The sequence below is a fragment of the Ambystoma mexicanum genome, chromosome 6q (assembly GCF_040938575.1).
Source record: "Ambystoma mexicanum isolate Mex_15411 chromosome 6q, UKY_AmexF1_1, whole genome shotgun sequence".
NCBI classification, from domain to species: Eukaryota; Metazoa; Chordata; class Amphibia; order Caudata; family Ambystomatidae; genus Ambystoma; species Ambystoma mexicanum.
Window position 1 is genome coordinate 1,179,503,842 of NC_090937.1, and position 19,182 is coordinate 1,179,523,023.

Genomic DNA, 19,182 nt, shown 5'->3' on the forward strand with positions numbered 1-19,182 from the left:
TATTTTTACTCCCTATTTTTATTTTCTAGGAGTATTCTCCTATTTTTAGAAAGTACAACTGGCTGATACACCCCTCATCTGTAGGGATGCCATCATTTCATAAGCACCCCCCCACTTGAAAGGCCATTGTACCATAGATCACACAAACAGCCAATATGTGTAAGCAAATCTCCTCACTGCATCAATATTTTTGGTTGTGGAGGTAAAATGAAATACAAATTCCTAAACACAAGTGGGAGGCACCATGAGGGGTGGCAATTGACGATTGTGTCTGGGCTGAAATCTGCACTCAGAAGAATTGCACTTTGCCAGGCAGAAATACAGACTCTGACACTTCAATTTGATGCATCAATTGTACTGCACTATGCTTAAAATCAAGATGTACAACCCAACAGTCAGTGGAACATGTCCTCTTGTGTAAAACAAAAATTGATGCACCAGCGAAATAAACAGGCCGGGGCTGAAACACAGGCTGCGTGGCTGTAAGGGTGAACCTGTAACCACTAGACCATACAAGTACCTTTCAAAGAACAAGCCAATCACAACCTGTTTAACTGAATGAACAGAGCGTGTTCACCTGCGTAGCCCTACGAAAGTTATAAAAACATAGTAAACAGCCCCGTTTAGCATAATTCTGCTGAACAGGGCGTGTTTGCTGTATTACTATAACTTTCATAGAGCTGCGCAGCATTATGAACGTTCGAACATCAGCGTGTGTTCGAATTCACTGTCCGGCGACAGTAAACGAGCACAAGTTCCCTCCAGCCTTTACAGCAGGGTTGTCCAACTCCAGGCCTCGAGAGACAGAAGCATGTTGGATTTTCAGGCTACCCTCTAACATTCATGAGAGAAATTGCAATGATTCTAAAAGTATGCACATTTTTTCTCAAGAATATTAATAAAGGATTTCCTTGAAAACCTGTCAGGATTCCTGCCCTCGAGGCCTGGAGTTGGACAACCCTGCTTTACAGCAGGCCTGACTCTTAAGAGGTATCTGAGCCTCGAATTCTGGTCTCACATATTTGCTGAGACCAGAACCAGAGAAAAGAAAAATGCTGCAAACCTACTGAGGACTGTATCTCATCCACTGGCAGGAGGAAGGATAGCTCAGGGGCAACACGTTTATCTTGGAAGCAAGGCAATGCGGCGCAACACAGGTTCGAATTCCTATCTCGCGCTTAGAAACCACTTACTGGATAAAGCGCTTTATAAATGAGCAATAAATAAAAATAAAGTCAGAGACTAAGAAAGAAAACCATATGATCTTGTAAGGGTTAACCACTTTGCCCTAGGAGGGTGAACTCGCGGCTGTTGGGTGAGAATTTAGCATTCTGACAAAAGAGCCTAAAGCAAGTGGAAAGAAGCACTTGCTGGGAGTTCTAGGTGAAAGGTGAATAGCCTAAGCAGTGTGATGTGGGTAGAGAAATACTTGCTGGTAGCATTGTCTCTAAAGTTACCGCCATTAGCCAAGGAAGGCAATATTTACTAGAAGGTGATAATAGATATCTATATGTTAGTAACCTAGGAAAAGAAGAAAGGGGCAGGGGAGAATACTTGCTGGAAGTGTGTCCAAGGTGTTGCTTTTGCTCCCGGATGGCTACCCGCGGCTAGAGTGTAAGAACATTTGCTGGTGAAGGAAAGTCAAGAGGTTCTGGTACTGCAAGTTCGAAACCAGTGGGTGGTCCGTCGCTGAAAATATGAGTTGTGGCTCAAGAAGCAACATGCACCCGTCAGCAGCCGCAGACCCCATACCCATCACCTGCGGCGTACCACAGGGTTCCTGCGTCTCCCCAACGCTATACAACATTTTCACTAAGCCCCTGTTTGATGACTTGGACCATCTGGGTATCACGTATACTAACTACGCTGACAATACCCAGATCCTCCTCCCACTCTCAGGGGACTATGAAAAGGACTCAGCAATGGTTAACAGAATCTACAGCATCGTTCAGGCATGGATGGCAACCCATGGCCTATGCCTCAACGATGATAAAACTGAGCATCTCATACTAGGTACCACTTCCCACATCAATAAACTAAGTACAAACTACTCTTCCTTCATCATCGATGAGAACCTCATACAAGTAGCCAAAGTAGTAAAAACGTTAGTTATCTACCTCGATTCCACCGTATCATTCTCCAAACAGGTAAATACCCTAGCCTCATCAACAGCGTACACATGCAAATTAATCAGAGCAGGAAAACAATTTCTATCGCAGCACAGTTGCCTAATACTAGCTAGAGCCTTAATTATCTCCAAACGTGACTAACGCATTGTACATCGAAGCCACAAAATCCACCATCAACAAAATCCAGATACAGCAAAACAATGCTCTCCGAGCAGCATTAAATATTCCTAAGAGAGAACATATTTCTGAAACAAGAAGGAAACACAAATGGCTCTCCACCCATGAGAAAGTTAAACTCAAAACGCCATCCCTCACATACAAATCACTTTATAATAAAGCCCCACAATACCTTAAGGACAGATTCACGAGAACACACTCCACTAGACAAACACGACTAGCCAACACCAATCACCTTCAAGTACCCCGATTCAAACTCGCCACTATCGGAGGAGCCAGCTTCCCAGTCAAAGCTGCGCAATTGTGGAATGAACTACCCACCACTGTGACACTAGAACAATCGTTCACCAAATTCAGGCAAAATTTGATCAATTGGCTGACGACATCAAATGTTAAATGAATGTATGAACTTGCTACCGACTGCCTTTACCTACGTGTCTGATACAATTGTCACCTTTCACATGTATAATACACTTGTAACCTACGACCCTGTAACCTGTAACCTTGTTCTAAGCTATACATCTTCTTACCTGCTGCGCCCTTATACCCCAAGGTCCCATGCGCATAATAAATTCTAAACAAAGAAACAAACAAAAAACAAACTATGTCAGAGAGTTTGTAGATTAGAATAAAAAGAACCTTAAGGAAAGACTGCACATAGATAAGGACATACAACCTTTTGTGGAATCTACCATCCTGATCATTTAAAGTAGTCATTTATATGAGTTAGGTAAACCTAGAGCAGTGACCTATTTTCCTAATAATTCTCTAACAGACTGTGCGCCACATCCTGATGCTTTAGTAGAACTCTCTTCTTGGGTGTTAGGAAAAATCACATAGGACCTTTTAAGAGTTCCTCCCATACCACCTGTTGCATATAAATAAAGATGTTGAACTGTATTTCTGACTTAGTGTTCTGGTGATCCTTTGCCACGCACTTTAGTTAATACACATCCACCATCATCATCTTCTGTGTTCGATTGTCAAAGATCCAAATGCTTACCGAAAAAAATAGGCTTTGGAACTATTAAACAATCATGTTAGTGCACACGCCCTTGGTGTGCATAGCATTACCTCCACATCCGTGCAGTGCTTTTCTTCAGGGCTGCTTTTGTCTTCTTTCTCGTTAGCAGTCTCTGTGACAGAATCTCTAGGTTCTGCCACTGGAACATCCTCTGGATTTAGGAGCGCCACACACTCTGCTTCAGACAGCCAGTCATGGGCTTTTTTCCTGGCCTGAAAAAATACATTTTGATGAAAATTGTTGAAAACATACATTTGTTAAACAATGTCATAACAGATTCTAAAAATGGCAATATTAAAAGGCTCATATTTTCTGATGTAGGAGCTAATGTACCACTAGTTGTATGCAAGCCAACAAAGGCCCGAACCAAATACATGGCTCTGCATGGACCAGGAATTTCATGTCTGACCGGGACACACTGTCCTGTAGTAATAGACCCATGTCAATCCTGATCACCAAGTGAGAGATAAAACTATGTTCTTCTACACATTATGCATTGCTTTAATCTTTGTAAGTTTTGAATTTAACGATTGGGTGGTACATACTGTGAAGCAGGAAATGGCTCCAAGAATGGTTTGTCTTACCAATTTCTTTGTACAACAAAAGCCCCCACAAACACAAGGTCAAAAAATAAACAACTTAGAAAACCTATAAGAACTACATAAATAACTTGAAAGACCAAAATGAGGCTGTTACAAATATTATAGGATGTAACTCAAATATATGTCAAATTGTAAAGTATCTTGGACATTAAAAATAAATCAGAGTTTGCTTGTCGAAGTGTATAGTAATACTTCAATGAAAGATGTGAGCAAAGGAGAAACTGAAAAAGTGACATCCAACCAATATGTTTGGTGTAAAGAAAGCAAAGGTAGGTTTAAAAGGAAGGGGCTTTCTTAACCTAAACCAAGGTCACTGCATTAATTAGATGAGTGCTTCTTTTGAATAAGGCAGTTAATTTGATTTGGAAGTGTAGTCATGAGTGATTTAATCAAAGATGGACTTTTGACTACAACTAGAGATAACATTTAGGAAAAAAAGAAGATTCATATTTTCTGGATGGACTAGGCACTAACAGCATAGAAGCATTTAGAAAGAAAGATGGCTTGTATGTTCCATTTGGGTAATTAGTGGCGTCGCTAGATGGGGTCTGGGGGGCTGGGCCCCCCCCCCCTGTGAAACCCTGTGCCCCCCACCTAAAACGAGCAGTGACCATGTTCTCCCCCTACATTTGTCTATGCCCCCCTACTTTTGTCTTTGGCCCCCTCTGTGCCCCTCCTAATTACACAACACACAATAGCCAATAATATGTTGGAACATACGGTATAAGCAAGTGGGAAAGGTTTGTATGAGAAACAAACAAAAGTAAGAAGCAGCTGGTGATTACTTAGTGAAATGAGGAAGAACCTGTGACTCATGCAGGCCCCATGGTGTTAACCTGATATGAGTAAAGTACTTTGGATGCACATTGAACACTAAAACAACACACATAAGGACTTTCAGCTAGGAGAGGTTTGATCTGCCCTTGACAAGTTGCATTCTCATAACTGATCTATTAACAATCCTGCTATCTATTTATTTTCATACGGATGTTTGAAAAGTATTTGAGTTAATGAGATGTGTTGGAAGATGTACTGCACAGCATGTAGAGGCCTGGAAGTAATACTTCTTTTCTGTGCCGCATTGTGAAGACCACATTTAGCATACTGATCTCTAATTTAAGAAAGAAACTGTATAATTGGAAAAAATAAAGAAAAGGGCACTACAACTATTTGAGGGGCTGCAGGGATTAAAATGTGAAGAAACGAAAAGTAAAGAGTGAATATGCAAGGACTTCAAATAAAAGTACTTTATCAAATTGCAAAACTTCAACTTTTGTGGAAAAGAATAGCTTAAGTCTTTCTCATCAGGTATCTTGGGTGCACATATAGATTGCAACCAAAGGGCATTCCATACTTTAGAGCCTGCAATTACGAAGATCTGAACAAGCAGCGATGATTAATGGTTAGGCATATTTGTGAAAGGTGATTACTAAGGAAGCTGAACAACTATGATTCTGCAATCGATTAAACTTCCAAGAGGCTGCCTTGCAACTAGACCGGGTATCTTCTGTGCAGTCCTCAAGCATCAAATCCACTCTATGTTTTCAGGGTAGCCAAACAAAGCAAAGCTATAAACCATAAATCTACATGTTATTTGGAGAGTTTATTCTAAAATACTGGTGCTTGTTGCTCTGTTGAAGAAGTGTGGGACCGTTGAAATGGAGCACTGATGATAAAAAGACATGAATCAGGCACCCATAGTCCTAAGCCAAAAAGACAGGGCTCCATCTTGGTAGAGGCAGAGACAGCATATGCAGTGTACGTCAAACAATGTTGCATGGTATTTCTTTTTTACGCTGCAAGAACCTGAATATCAGTGGTTAATGGTTAATGGAATACCAAGCTCATCTTGTCAAGGGTGAAACACGTGTATGGGGTTGCTGGTGGTACTCTCGTTCAGATTGGAATTGCCATTGTATTTCGGTGCTGGACTGCCCTTGGGCAGGACAAAGACTGATATGCAAATGGATATTTCCCATCTGTGAAAGGCACAGTGAGTAAAAGCAGTGGCTGCGAACTCTCAAGTGGTTAATAACCACTGAACAGGTTATCATGTCTGTTCTTGCGAGAGAGGGGCGCCCGCTACCTTTGTAAAACTATATTAAGATTAGCTTCGGATAATTATGGGCTCATTTTAGTGCTGGTAGAAGGGGGACCTTATGGTAATATTATGGAAGAGATTTAGGTTATATTTGTAGTGGTCTGGAATGAATGTTTATACTTCAGAGTTTCATGGTGAATGTTAAGTGGATACCTTAACGCTGTTATTCCCACTCTTTCTAGACTTTGTTAGATTAACGCTAACTCTTCATTTAAAAGGTTTTAAAAAAATCTAATTTCAGTGTTTTTCATTTGGGGAGTATGAGTGTTTGCTGTATGGCATATGAGCCATATGAACCATACGGTTTAAATTTTGTACGTCTTGTGTACATATGAAAATTCACATAAAAGTTAGTCTTGACATTGATTTTAATATTTTTATGTATAGTAGTGTGCATGCACGTAATGTAAATTTCATTCACATACATGTCAAGTTTGTGTTGACGGTGTCCATTCATTGATTGCATGCCTTCTAGGCTTTCTATATGTAGCCGAGTGGATGGCATGAGTTTATAAGTATAGTGGCGGATGGTGAATTGTTTAATTGGAGGGGAGTAAATATTCCCCGCAAATATGACACAGCGACCCGCCAAAGATGGATTTGGGAGGGGGTTCTCTTGGATATTGGATTAAAATGGTGCATTATAGGGCTCAATTCCTGTGAAAAACTGGGTAAAAAGTCAAACAGTTTGCAATTGGTTGTGTAGGTTAACTCCAATCCAAAAATCCAATAGCTGCAAGTTACCAAGAGTGCACAGGAGCATTTCCCAACACATTTTCATGCCTTCGCCCACAATATATGCCAGTATAAAAACATTTTCACACTGGCTGTGCCCATACATTTACATGCTGGCAGCACCATAATATGCCAGAATTCCTATATAAGAACATACTCAGGTTTGCTTTCAACATATTGGCAGTAATGATACTATAAGAAAAAATGTCCACACTGGCTCTGCCAATATATTGCAGTAGCCCCACAAAAAATCTACTCCTATTGGCTTTGCCTTTAAAGATGTCATGACACAATAAGAAAACATGGCCTAACTGGCTTCACAATGTAGTCCAGTCTAGACACGTAATCACATTTAACATGCTTGCTTTATGTTAATGTTAAAGGTATTTGTACCACGCACCGTCACCACTGCTGTGGTCCTTAGGCGCTCTGGCGCATCTGAAAAGGAGGGTGTCAAGAGCGGGTAGTGGGGGCGGGGGGTTAGTAGGGTGGAGTGGGAATAGGAGAGAGAGAGTTGTGATGTTTGCACCGTTCGCTGAGCTTATGTGCGGTTTCCAATAGGTGCCATGATTCCCATGTGCTGTTGTGGCAGGTTATGTGTTGGTAGTCTTTTGTTGCAATGTGGTGAAGTGCATGCGGGTTGCTGTGCAGAGAGGTGGTTGTGTGAGTTTCTGTATGTTGAGTATGCGGAAAGTTTACATTTTAATGAACGGTTCTAATGGTTTTCAAGTATTTGTCAATTACTTACCATTTTCTCTTCGCGTTTCTGCGCTCAACCTCAGGATTATCCTGTGTGTTTGGTACTCTACTTTGACCGCCTAGTCGCCAGGCATGCTGCGTAGTGGGAGCTCTCTTTGTGTCTCCCCAGTGGTTTGTGTATCTAGTTCATATCCGCTGCTTCACCTGCCCTGCAGCAGGTGTAGGTTTGGTCACAGCACTTGTCCCTTGTTGTCCATATCCATTCAAGTATCCTTTTGGATTCGTCGCGTTTGGGGCTGTGTGGGCGGTGCGCGCCCACTCCCACTTTTATAATGGAGGGGTAGGTTAGGGTTTTTGGTTTCTTACAGGGGTAATCACAGGTTTCATTGTGGACCTTTCTTCCTGAGTCTGGACCAAAGAGCCAGGTTTTGAGTAGTTTTCTGAGCTCCAAATTACCCCTTGTATTGCGTATGTTTTTGGTAGGTTATTCCAGGTCAATGTTGCCTGGTGAATGAAAGATGATCCTCCGAGTTTTCTTTTGTTGTAAGGTTTTGGTACTAGGCGAATGTCGTTGCTTGATCGGAGTGATGTTGTCGGGTGGTAGACTGTTATTCTTTTCTTTAGGAACTCTGCTCCCTGGCCGTGGACTGCTCTTTGTGTTATGCACATCGTTTTGAACTTTATTCTTTTATTGGCAGCCAGTGTAGCATTTACAGCCCTGGGGTAATGTGTTCTCTCCGTGGAAGTCTGAGCAGGAGCTGCAGCATTTTGGATGCGCTGACGTTTTTTTAACAGTTGTTCTGGCATTCCTAGGTATAGGCTGTTGGCATAGTCTACTCTGGTCATGAGTGCAATGATGGTGAGTGTTTTGTGGGTGAAAGAGAGGAATGGTAGGAACCTTTTTACTGCGTGTTGCAGGAAGAAACATTTCTTGATTATGGTGTTTACTTATGGTTCAAGTGTTAGTTCGTTGTCCATCAGTCGGTGCTGTACCCAGCCATGGGATGTAGTGGTTGTTTTTCTCGCTTTTAGCTATGATCATTATTTCAGTTTTGTCCGAGTTGAGTTTGAGGCTGTTTGTGTTCATCCAGCTGTAGAGCTCTTGTAGGCAGTTGTTCAGAATTTTGTTTTCTTGCTATGTATCTTGTAGATGATCTGCGTGTCACATATGAAGTTGTAGCATGTGAGGCCGCGTTTTTTTATGAGTTTGATTAGTGGCATCAGATATATATTGAAGAGCAATGGGGAGAAGGGTGATCCTTGCGGTACTCTGCAGTTGGATTCCCTTGCAGGAGATTTGAAAGGTTTGATCCAGACGGTTTCTGTCCTGTTTGTTAGTCAATCATGAAATCCTCACCGGGAGATTAGAAGAAATAGGAATCCCTGCCCCAGCCCTCCCATAATTGCCTATTATATTTTGAAACCTACAGTATTGTGAAACCTAGACCTTTCTCCCCCTATACAATAGGCAATTATGGGAGGACACACATAGATTTGAGAATCCTGTATGGTGGGAGAGAGGCCTAGGTTTCACAATACAATAGGTTTCACAATATAATATGCAATTATGGGAGGACACACATAGATTTGAGAATCCTGCCTGGAGGGAGTGTTTTTAAAACAGTTTCTGTTCACAATGGATTTCCTATTGAGTGTGACAGATGTGAGTGGTTGGCGTACTTCTTTCCCGGTGGTGGTGTTGTATGTTGGGGATAATGCTAAAGTGGTTATTAGTATCAGTGAAATTGTGCCTACCTTTCGGTTGATGCTGGTTGACGATAGTCTGTTCCTCGTTTTGGCACGTCTGGGCACTGCAGCCGGCTGCTACTGCTAGTTTGCGGGTGGAATTATGCCTTTGCAACCACCTCGTTGATTGCGGTTGCAGCAGGGAAATGTTGGCTGTTAGGTGAACGGTTGGTGTTTGACACTCCACCCGGGGACTCTGGTGGGAGCAGTGTTGGTCCTTTTCCTTGTGCTCAGTGCAGTGAATGAGCTATGTGATGGGGCACATTGCGCCTGTTTGGTTATACATTTCACTGAGGGATTGAGAGGGTAGTTGGTAGTTTAGGCTTGGTTTATGTTAGCGGGTGGCTGCTTCCCCTGATGACACCCGCAGACACAGTCTGGAGACGCCACTGTAGGAGCCGCCCTTTTTTGCCTTGGGGCCCTTAGCCGTTGGGGCTGCAACGGGCAGAGGGCTGCCCTAGCATTATGATAATAATGGGATCCTTTGGACCAATCGGGTGAGGGAGCGGGACATAAGGTCGGGAAACAACACGGAAGGGCAGGCAGGAGGGAGCGCACAAGGGCCGATGAGATTAAAAAACAAAAAGGCACAAAACACAGTTTGCAAATTAAGGTTGGGATGCAGGGGGCCACACCTTAGGTTCACCAGGGAACAAAATCATAGATGCCCAGAATAAAAAGCCAACCAACAGTAAGAAAGGGCTAGATTAGCTGGCTCAAAATGCCAGTCCAGCAAAGTAAGAAATCTTGCTTGGTTCATAATAGATGCCAAATAAAAAAAAAAAAAGAAAACGGACATGCCACAGTAAAAAACGACATGCCACAGTAAGAAAGGGCTAAAGTGGCTGTCCCAAAATGCCATTCTATCCAAGTAATAACAATTAACAGGCTTGCTTTATCAAAGATATGCAGTACAAAATGGCTAGATTTGCTTTTTGACAGTCTGGCTAACTGAAGTAATGACACATCATTCTTTCTTTCATCAGCCGGCGGTTGATGAAAGAAAGGATGATTTTTTTTTACTGGGCATCTATCATAGATGCCCCATTAAAAATGCATTGTTCTGCACCACCACCCCTCACCCACTTGCACCCCTTCCCCACTCCCTGGGCAATCACAAACACACTTGCATACACACTCACACAATACATTTGCACACAGCACTCACTAATTCAAACGCGCATCCATGCACCATACATGCACTCAGCACACACACATTAACATTATAATACAAAAATATAAAAATCTTAACTGAACGCAGATCTGGTCTGGAGTCAGCTCCACTGTGGTCTCCTCTTCCAGCTTCTGCTTGCGCATTAGCAGAAACCCGGAAGTGCTGTGCTTCCGGGCTCCTGCTCATGCGCCAGCAGAAGCCTGAGCGCTGAGGATGCGGAGCCCCGCTCAGTTTGTATGCATGAGAGATGCAGTAGCACTCCCTCGCACCCAAAGTCGTCCCAATTGGCCATGCAGGGCTGGGGAAGTATAAGTTATCAACATTGCATGGCTCATTGAGCATGCACAGCGGAGAACTGAACTGTCAAAGGTAAACAGCATTTCCCTTTGACAGTTCAAGCTACTGAGGGAGCACTTCTGGGCTGGCACGACTCCTCCATAATGGGTGAGGGTTCTTGTGGGTCGGTGCTCACTCGCCCATTATGGACAAACCGCTCCTGTTTAAGGGTGTGTGTTGTAAGAGTATGCACTGTGCAGCATATGAGTGTTTGGTGTGTTTGGCATGTGTGTGTTGCGTATAAGCAGTTTACGAGTGTTTGGAGCGAAGCCATATGAAATGCACATGTCCCATTAGCCTCCTAAACGTATGATAACTCATATTAAAGTGAGGGTTTACTTTGAGGTCAGTTTTCATAAGTTTAGGAGGCGTAATAAAGTGTTATAGTTTGCAAATGTACACAATTTGCATATCCTATTGAAAGGAAGGCAGGCATCAACAGTAAGACAGGCACAAGTGACCACAGTTCAAGGGTGTTTATTGAACCTTAATTGGATTTGAAAAACACATATCTAATCCTAAATCTAAAGATGGAAGCAAGCTACGACCATCAAATAATAATCACACAGTCCTAGTGGTGTCTTGTCAAAGCAAAGGGCCTATACTAATAAACCTATTGCCAATCCTTACCTCTAAATACAAATAGTGTGGGAAACAATGTTATGAAAAGGAAAAGTGTTTAAAAAATGATACGTCAGGATATTCAAGCTTTTGGTTTCCCATCCCCACGTTTTCAGCACAGGATAAGGCTGCACATTCAAGATTAGCACAGTCTCTGGCCTCTCTAGCACGAGGGTGCAGTTAAAAACTCCAACATCATGGACCTTCTGTGCCAAATTTCGATGTGCCATTCAAAGCCTCTTCTTTCAGAGGGCCTGATGCAACAAACAAAATAATAAAGTTCCTTTCCTTCCAGGATTATCTTACGCACACTTTTCTCGGGTGATGTAATGTTCACCTTGGATTGCCCTATGCCGGGCTCAGATCCACTTTAACACAATTTTCTTAGGATTTCCACGTATCCAATTTCTCGGGTGATTCTCAGTTTACCCCGGATCACTCTCTGCCAGACTCAGATCCGTTCTAACACAAAATCTTCAATCAGTCTGCCTCTGCCAGGCTCGGACCAATTTATCCATTGTAACACCAAGCGTTCAATTGATCTTCCTCTGTCGGGGTCGGAACCGACTTTATCTACTTTGCCATCAACTTTCTTTACTGTATCAACATCGAAGACTTTCGATTGTGCACAGGAATTGGCTTGACCCAGTTGCAGGACCACTTCGATTTACAATCCTTTGCCACTCTTTCACTTTTGTCAACTCTCAGCTGAACACCTTACAGAGACCTTCGATTGAGCGTGCATGCAGTGCCGGACCACTGTCAAAGGTATCATATATCTTGGTTTCAAAGTTCAATCACTCATTTGCAGTTCAACTTTACTCACGTTGGTTATCACACGTGTTTTATACAATGTTCTTTCCAGCACTCGCCATGCAATGTTGCCGCTTGCACCTTGGCTTCAACACAGACTGGGCGTGTATCTGTCTCCCCAACTCAATTGCTGTGTTGATTTCACTGATGCTGCTTTGTTTTTGGAGCCAAGGACAGTACAATGGCAGCTGCTGATTCTCCCCGCCCTGATTATCGATGCGGGAGGTCACCGGGTACCCCCGACGCACAATGCAGGATTCCTCAGCCTGGTTTCCTGGTCTTACGCTTTCGATTCTCGAGGCTTCATGAAAGTAACAGTTCCTTGTTGAAAAGGTCAAGGGAACTTCCCTCCTTGTGTTCCCCTTCGGTTTCGCCGCCTTTCACCTCATTTTAAACTGCCATCTTGGAACTGTTGTTTCCTCGTGTGCTTTGCCTCGCTCAGAGTGTGCTCTCGTGCTCCGCCTTTTATCTGTGTGGGAATGTTTAATGGAAGTCAGGTGTGCGTGGTGGTCAATAATTGCCTGACCCTGCCTGACCATTGTATTGGGACAAGTCCGGTATACGGCTCGGGTGTTAGTCTGTTTTCTTTCATAGCAGGCTGTCACTGAGAAAGTGTTTGTGTTGTGAAAGGGAGGGAGGGGTTGAGTTCCTAAGTATCCTACCTGGTAGGATGGGGTAAAGGTGTTACATGGAAGGGGATACCGCATCTCACCATCCAGTGTGCCACTCCCACTCCCCGAAGACCCCTCACCCAGGTGATCCTCCCGCACTGGTCCACCTCGAGGAACTGGATCCAAAAGCGATGGCCATGTCATGGCTACTTGGACGACAGATCCCCAGGGACTAGTGGTTGAGACACCTTCTGGTTTCTCACACTATGCAGTTTACATAATATATAAAAGTGACTTTCAAAGTCAGTCCTGACTGATGTATTTTCATACATATATTATTGCACAAGTATGAAATGTACATCTACCCCTATGTGTACACTTTCTATAAAAGATGTACATTGATTCTGAATGCTTGTTATGTGTTGTATGAGCATGTGCTATAAGTGAGTGTGATGTATCAGGACATTGCATACAAGCATGGGGCGTTAAGTCTGTGTGCCATAAGAGTGTGTGATGTAAGAATGTATGTCGGAACAGCGTGTGTTTCGTACGTGCATGGGTTGTAAGAGCATGTGTCTGTTATAAGAGCTTGTGTCATAAGACTGCTTGTGGTGTAAGAGCGTGTGTCATAACAGCAGTGCTTATGTGGTTTAGAGTGTGTGGTGTAAGGCATACAAGTGTTTGGTGTGTAATTGTCTGCCATGTGAGTGTGTATGGCTTATAAGTAAAGTCATGAAATAATCATGTCATATATGCATCCTGCACATATGAAAAGTCACGTTAAATTGTGGTTTGACTTTAATGTTAGTTTTTATGTATATAGGAGGCTAATAGGTGTTTTACAGTTTGTACATGTATGCAATTTACACATCTGATATACATTTGAAAAACAACTTTATAGTCAGTCCTCACTTTGATGCAAGTTTTCATATGTATTAGAATGTGCATCTGAAAAATGTATTTGTATAGTTTGTATAGGAGATGTACATTCATTCAGTGCATGTATTGTTTTTTTTTTTTTTTTTTTTTATTGAAACATCAGTCAAAATATGTCACAGTATAATACCGTGACATCAGACTTTTATTACAACCAAATTTCATCACAAATTCATTTAATGTGATTTCCATTAAGGTTCATCCTTCTATATTCTCTAAATCAAGTGCGTCTATAAAGTTGACTATCGCACAACAAAGATTTACACCATTCCCGGCCATTGCCTGCGACCACCAATCCCTTGCTTCTGGGTCCGCTGGGCGATAGTTGCCTAAGTGTAAGGATCGTTTTGTTGTGAGCGACGTGCATTTGGTTATCAGATGTTCGATAGTTTCAGCATCGTTCATACAGAAACGACATCTGTCGTTGTTTACTTTATTTGAGTGACGAAGCCATAATGCTGCTTTTGTATTGATTGCATTTAGCCGAATTCGTAAAAACTGAGCCCGATGATGACGGGAGGGACAATTTACCAAGTATTTACATTGAACACCCAGTTTGTGTTGACCAATTCCTGTGTCCAACGTTGTAACCATCTTACAACGCTGGTCGCAATTCTGGATCCAATGCATGGTATCGACCTTTTGCTTAGCCAATTGAGGTCGCATTATCAATTCATCGATGTTTGAATTGGCATGAGCAAGGATGTTTGTCAGGCGTTGTTTCCACTCTTCAAGTAATACTGAACTCCCAGGTCCAGGTCTAGTACAAAAGGGCTGATAGGCAGGTGGTTTAGAAGGCATGATCATTTTCCTAAATGCCATCAGAGATTTCCAAATTACGCAAGCATGAAGCGAATTTATGGAAAGTTCATATCTTAATTGGATCATTGAAGTGTAGGTTGGTAATTTCAAAACACGCCGCCAGAAAACAGCTTCAAGCTTCTGCCAGAAGGCTGCGTCAATGGACCATCCTGCTTCGGATCCATAAGTAATCGCTGGAACAACTTTTTGCAAATAGAATTTTAGGATAGGAGTAAGTGCGAATTTGCCATAGGATTTGTCCAAAAGCTGGGCTTGGATTCCAAACTGTACCATTCGGGTTTTCAAATCTGCTTTCCAAGGGGTTTCACAGAGTGAATTATTAAAGGATATCCCCAAATATCTAATTGAGTCGACAACATCTAGTGGTTTTTTGTTAATATACCAGATGAAAGGGCGTTGATTATTAGATTTTGGTTTGCCGATAATAATGATTTTGGTCTTGGCGATGTTAATTGACAAGTCATTGCAGTCGAGGTATTCGTTTATATTGGCCAATTGCCGTTGAAGGCCTATCTGGGTTTTATCCAGTAGGACTATATCATCTGCGTATATTAAGTGACCGATTTCGATGTTATTTAAGGTTGGTGGAAAGCATCTCACGTTTATTCGGTGATCAGGTATATCGGCAATGAACAGTTTGAATAACTCAGCTGCCAATGGACATCCTTGTTTCACCCCTGTGTTTGTTGGAATAGGGTTGGAAAGAGCACCTTGGTTATTTAGTCGGATGCTGATTGAAGTATTTGAGTGTAGCGCTCTTATTGGATCTATCAAGTTACTTGGGCAGTTCCATTTTTCTAGTTTAGCCCAGAGTTTTGAGCGATTGATGGTATCGAAAGCACTACGTAGATCGATGAAGGCTGCGTACAGTTTGGTTTTGGTCCTTTTGCTTTCCAATTTTAGAATTGTCATTAGAAGCAGGTTTACTTCCACCCCAACCCCTTTTGTAAAACCGGTCTGCCGGATGTCTGGGATTGAATTCGTTATTGACCAGTGCGTGAGCTGTAAACGTAGAAAGGAAGCAAAGATTTTTCCAATAGTATCCAGCAAGGCAATCGGGCGATAGTTGGATGGGTCTGCTCGATTGCCCCTTTTATAAATTGGGACTATTATTGCTTCTCGCCAAGATCCAGGAATTGTTGTTGTTGTGGATATTCTAGTAAACAAGAGTTCTATTAGTTTTGCCCATTCCTCCGCGTTATCTTTTAACATGATGTTTGTGATTAGATCAGGGCCCGCAGCATTAGAGTTTTTCAATGCTTGTATTGCAGTTTTTATGTCGTCGGCGGTAATTCGTAGCCCCCATGAAGTTAAGTTTAAGTCTGGAACACTTTGTACTTCATGTTGTATGTTACTGAAGATTTTTGCATAATGTAATGTCCATTGATCGGGGGAAATAACGTTTGTCGTCGTCGGCTGATATTTGGAATTCCCAGTGTTTAGTATAGCCCAGGTTTCACGGGAGTTATTCTGAATTAGCTGTTTTAATAGCGACTCCGCTTTGTCTTGTTCAATTATGGTTTTTTGTGATTTAAGCCAATTACGATACAGTTGTCGCCGCTTTTGGATATCATCAGTGATGGAACTTCCATTATCGGTGGACTTAATCAACTTCTTTAGCTTCCTCACATCCCGACGCATTTCTCTCTTTGCCGATGTTATTGTCATGGATGAAACATGTTTATGTAAATGACCCATGGTTGAGTTGGAAGTACGTACGGTGACAAAGTCGGAGAATAATGGAGTATACTCAATCAGTGAATCGTCTTTGATGTCAAAATTCTGTCTTATTTCCTGAAGGTTCTTTCTATTTATTCTGAGGCGATTGCCACCTGCAGTCACTGAAATCGGAATTTTATAAAAGCGAAAATCCGATGACCATTCCAGCAAACAGGTAAGTCGCAAGAGGTTATGATCGCTCGTTGACATAGGCAAGATTGTTAGAGCCAGGTTTTTCTCAAATAAATTATGTGAGACCCAGAAATAATCAATTATTGAATGGGTCTTGTTATTTGACCACGTTTGGCTTGGCGGTTGGTCCCCTGGGACATTCCCATTAACCATTAGACAATTCCTTGCGCGAAGAGCACGGCTCCATAGCATGCCACGGATGGGGATGTCTTTGTCTAGAGCTGGCTTGTAACTCTGCGTTTCATGCTCGTATTTAAACCAGGCACAATTAAAGTCTCCTGCACAAATGATTGAGAGATTCCTGTATTTCAGTATGGCCTCATCAATTATGTAGAGCATAGAACTCAGAAAAAGCTTGGTACTGATTTTATATGGATTCCAATAACCATTTAGAATGAGCAGGTGTGTCCGGGCATCATCAGATTGATGATTTGATTGTAGTAAAACGCCTTGTATAAAAGGATTTGGGGTAAATGAGGCCTTAAGCTGCCACCATGTATTGATTTTGATCATCATTAGTAGACCAGAAGAGGGGCGGCCCTTTGGACCTTTGACAGCAGGATTTAGTAGGATCGTGAAGCCATCTCTCATAGGGGGTACACTTAGCCAAGTTTCTTGGAGGCAGATGATAAATGCCTTATCCAGATTGACATCGAATTGATTGAATAAATGGGAGGACCCTCTGGTATTCCAAGAGAGAATTTCACGTGTGCATTCATTTGCACAGACTGATGGCTAATTCCGATCTGTAGTACTGTTCGTCGGGTTGTTCTTCGGGGCCCAATTCGTCCCAGGTCTTTGAGGTTCAACTCGTGGTGCTTTCTGTCTGAAATCCACGTATTTATGTTCACGATCTCTGAAAGCAGAGTGCACTGGGCTAGTTTTTCGATTATTTGTGACCAGATTTTGCGGTTCAATTGAAATATCAAAGCCATAGCTCAGTAATTCATTTGCGGCTTGCAGAATAGTGTTCCGTACTAGGGCAGATGGTATGTGCAGGAGCACTTGATCGCAGCATCGTTCCGTTGCATATTCCACAATTCTTATGTCTGCTGACACTATCGTTCGTAGTGACGGAATGCAAGTAAATAGTTTCATCACGTTCTTCCTGTTCATGTTCAAATCATGGTCGTCGTGATGGAGATTTTGCAATCTAAGTTTATATGGTGTTAGACCGACACTAGAACCCGATGAGGTAGGTGCCTGAGAGTGATAGTGAACTGACCTATTCCCATGCGAAGTTATGTGTTTTGGATTCAATTGGGAGAACTTTTGTTCCTTATTTGGCTTCGTCCTCGTTGGGTTTTTGTCAGTGCTCATAGGTCGATTAAGATCGTGTGTTGTCAGCGGTAAACGGGCCGATTGTAAGGCTTCTTGAGCTGTATCCGGGCCAGAATATTGATGGTCAGTCGACAAATCCTCAGAATATGTAGATAGGTCGCAGATATCAATTGTGGAACTGGAAAGATTATTTGGAGCAATTACTGAGTCAGAGTCAACTCTTTGACGTTTGTTCGGATGGACTTTTGGGGCATCGATCTCCCTTGCCTGTTTTGTTTAGTTTTTTCCAATGTCTGGATCGTTTTGGTTAGCTACTTTTGCCTGATTAAATAATCCGGGGGTTGGGACCTTTGGTAAGTTTCTAATCAGGTTTCGAGAGTTCACAGACGATGTACATTTCTTGACTCCCTTTCTTGAAGTTGTCGAGCGTGAGTTCAGAACAGAACGTTTGATATGGTTTCCAACGTTGAAGACATTTGCTTCTGTTTGTTTTAAGGGGTCGTGAAAAATGCCGAAGGAGGCTACGGACTTCGTCGCCGGGAGCTGAGATGAAAGGCCATTTATTGAAGGGGTTTTTAAATGGTCACAATCAGAAACTTCTTGAATTAAAGGAGATTTATTTCGACTACTCGCAGGAGCTTCCTGTGAAACAGAGATCAAGGAGTTGGATGTTTTTTCGATTAATGTTAAGGTTTGACCTACTGTTGACTGGATTGTTGCCTTTGTTGCAGCCTGCGTAGAAGCATCCTGCGTTGGAATTCTTTGTAATTCAAGGTTTCGCGTGGACATTGAATCTATGTTTTGAGACTCAGTTTTAGAACTAGTTTCAGTTGAGAAATGTCGCATCCATTTTACCGCCTCAAGAAGGCCGTCAGACAGGGAGTCATTTTGGCAATGATGTCGAGCCGCAAGATCACTTAGGCGTTCTTGCCAACGCATAGTCTTTTCGGCTTCCTGGGTCAGCTGGGCCTGTAAAAAGTTTGTTACAGTCTCAAAACTGTCCATTTTTTCCTTTAGTGAAATAATAAGTGTGGACTGGTCCTTGTGTGCATCAAGCAAGGATTCATACGTTTTTAGAAAAGGCAGGAGTGCTGTGGATGATGCAGCTAATACATTGTTGTAGATCTGCATTGCTGCTGCTGATGAGAGGCTCGGTTTAGGGCCCACTCCAGTCTGGTCTCCTACGTTAGACTGATTGCTATTTATAGAGTCTAAGTGAGAATCTGATGTTGATACGGCGTCGCCAATTGCATTCGCATGGACTTCTTTTGAAACAGATTGAATATTTGAGGACGGATTTTTATTTTTTGTTAAATACACAGAAGGTGTAGTTTGGTGATGTGATTGGGCATTGTGCGTCTTATGCCGTGACGCGTAATTAGATTTGTCGTCAGACACGCATTCGGAATGCGTTAGCTGCCCAGGATAAGATGCTTGTCGCGTCGAAGCACTGGTGTGAGGTAA

The 19,182-nt window shown here is 42.4% G+C and overlaps 1 protein-coding gene across 1 annotated transcript in view; it reads right to left on the minus strand.

The window, feature by feature from the left end:
- Positions 1-19,182, minus strand: part of FAM114A1 (family with sequence similarity 114 member A1) — a 399,688-nt gene that overhangs the window by 120,200 nt on the left and 260,306 nt on the right. The window contains exon 10 of the mRNA XM_069631803.1: positions 3,381-3,542. Coding sequence (XP_069487904.1) covers positions 3,381-3,542 — 162 coding nt within the window. The remainder of the gene's footprint in view (positions 1-3,380; positions 3,543-19,182) is intronic.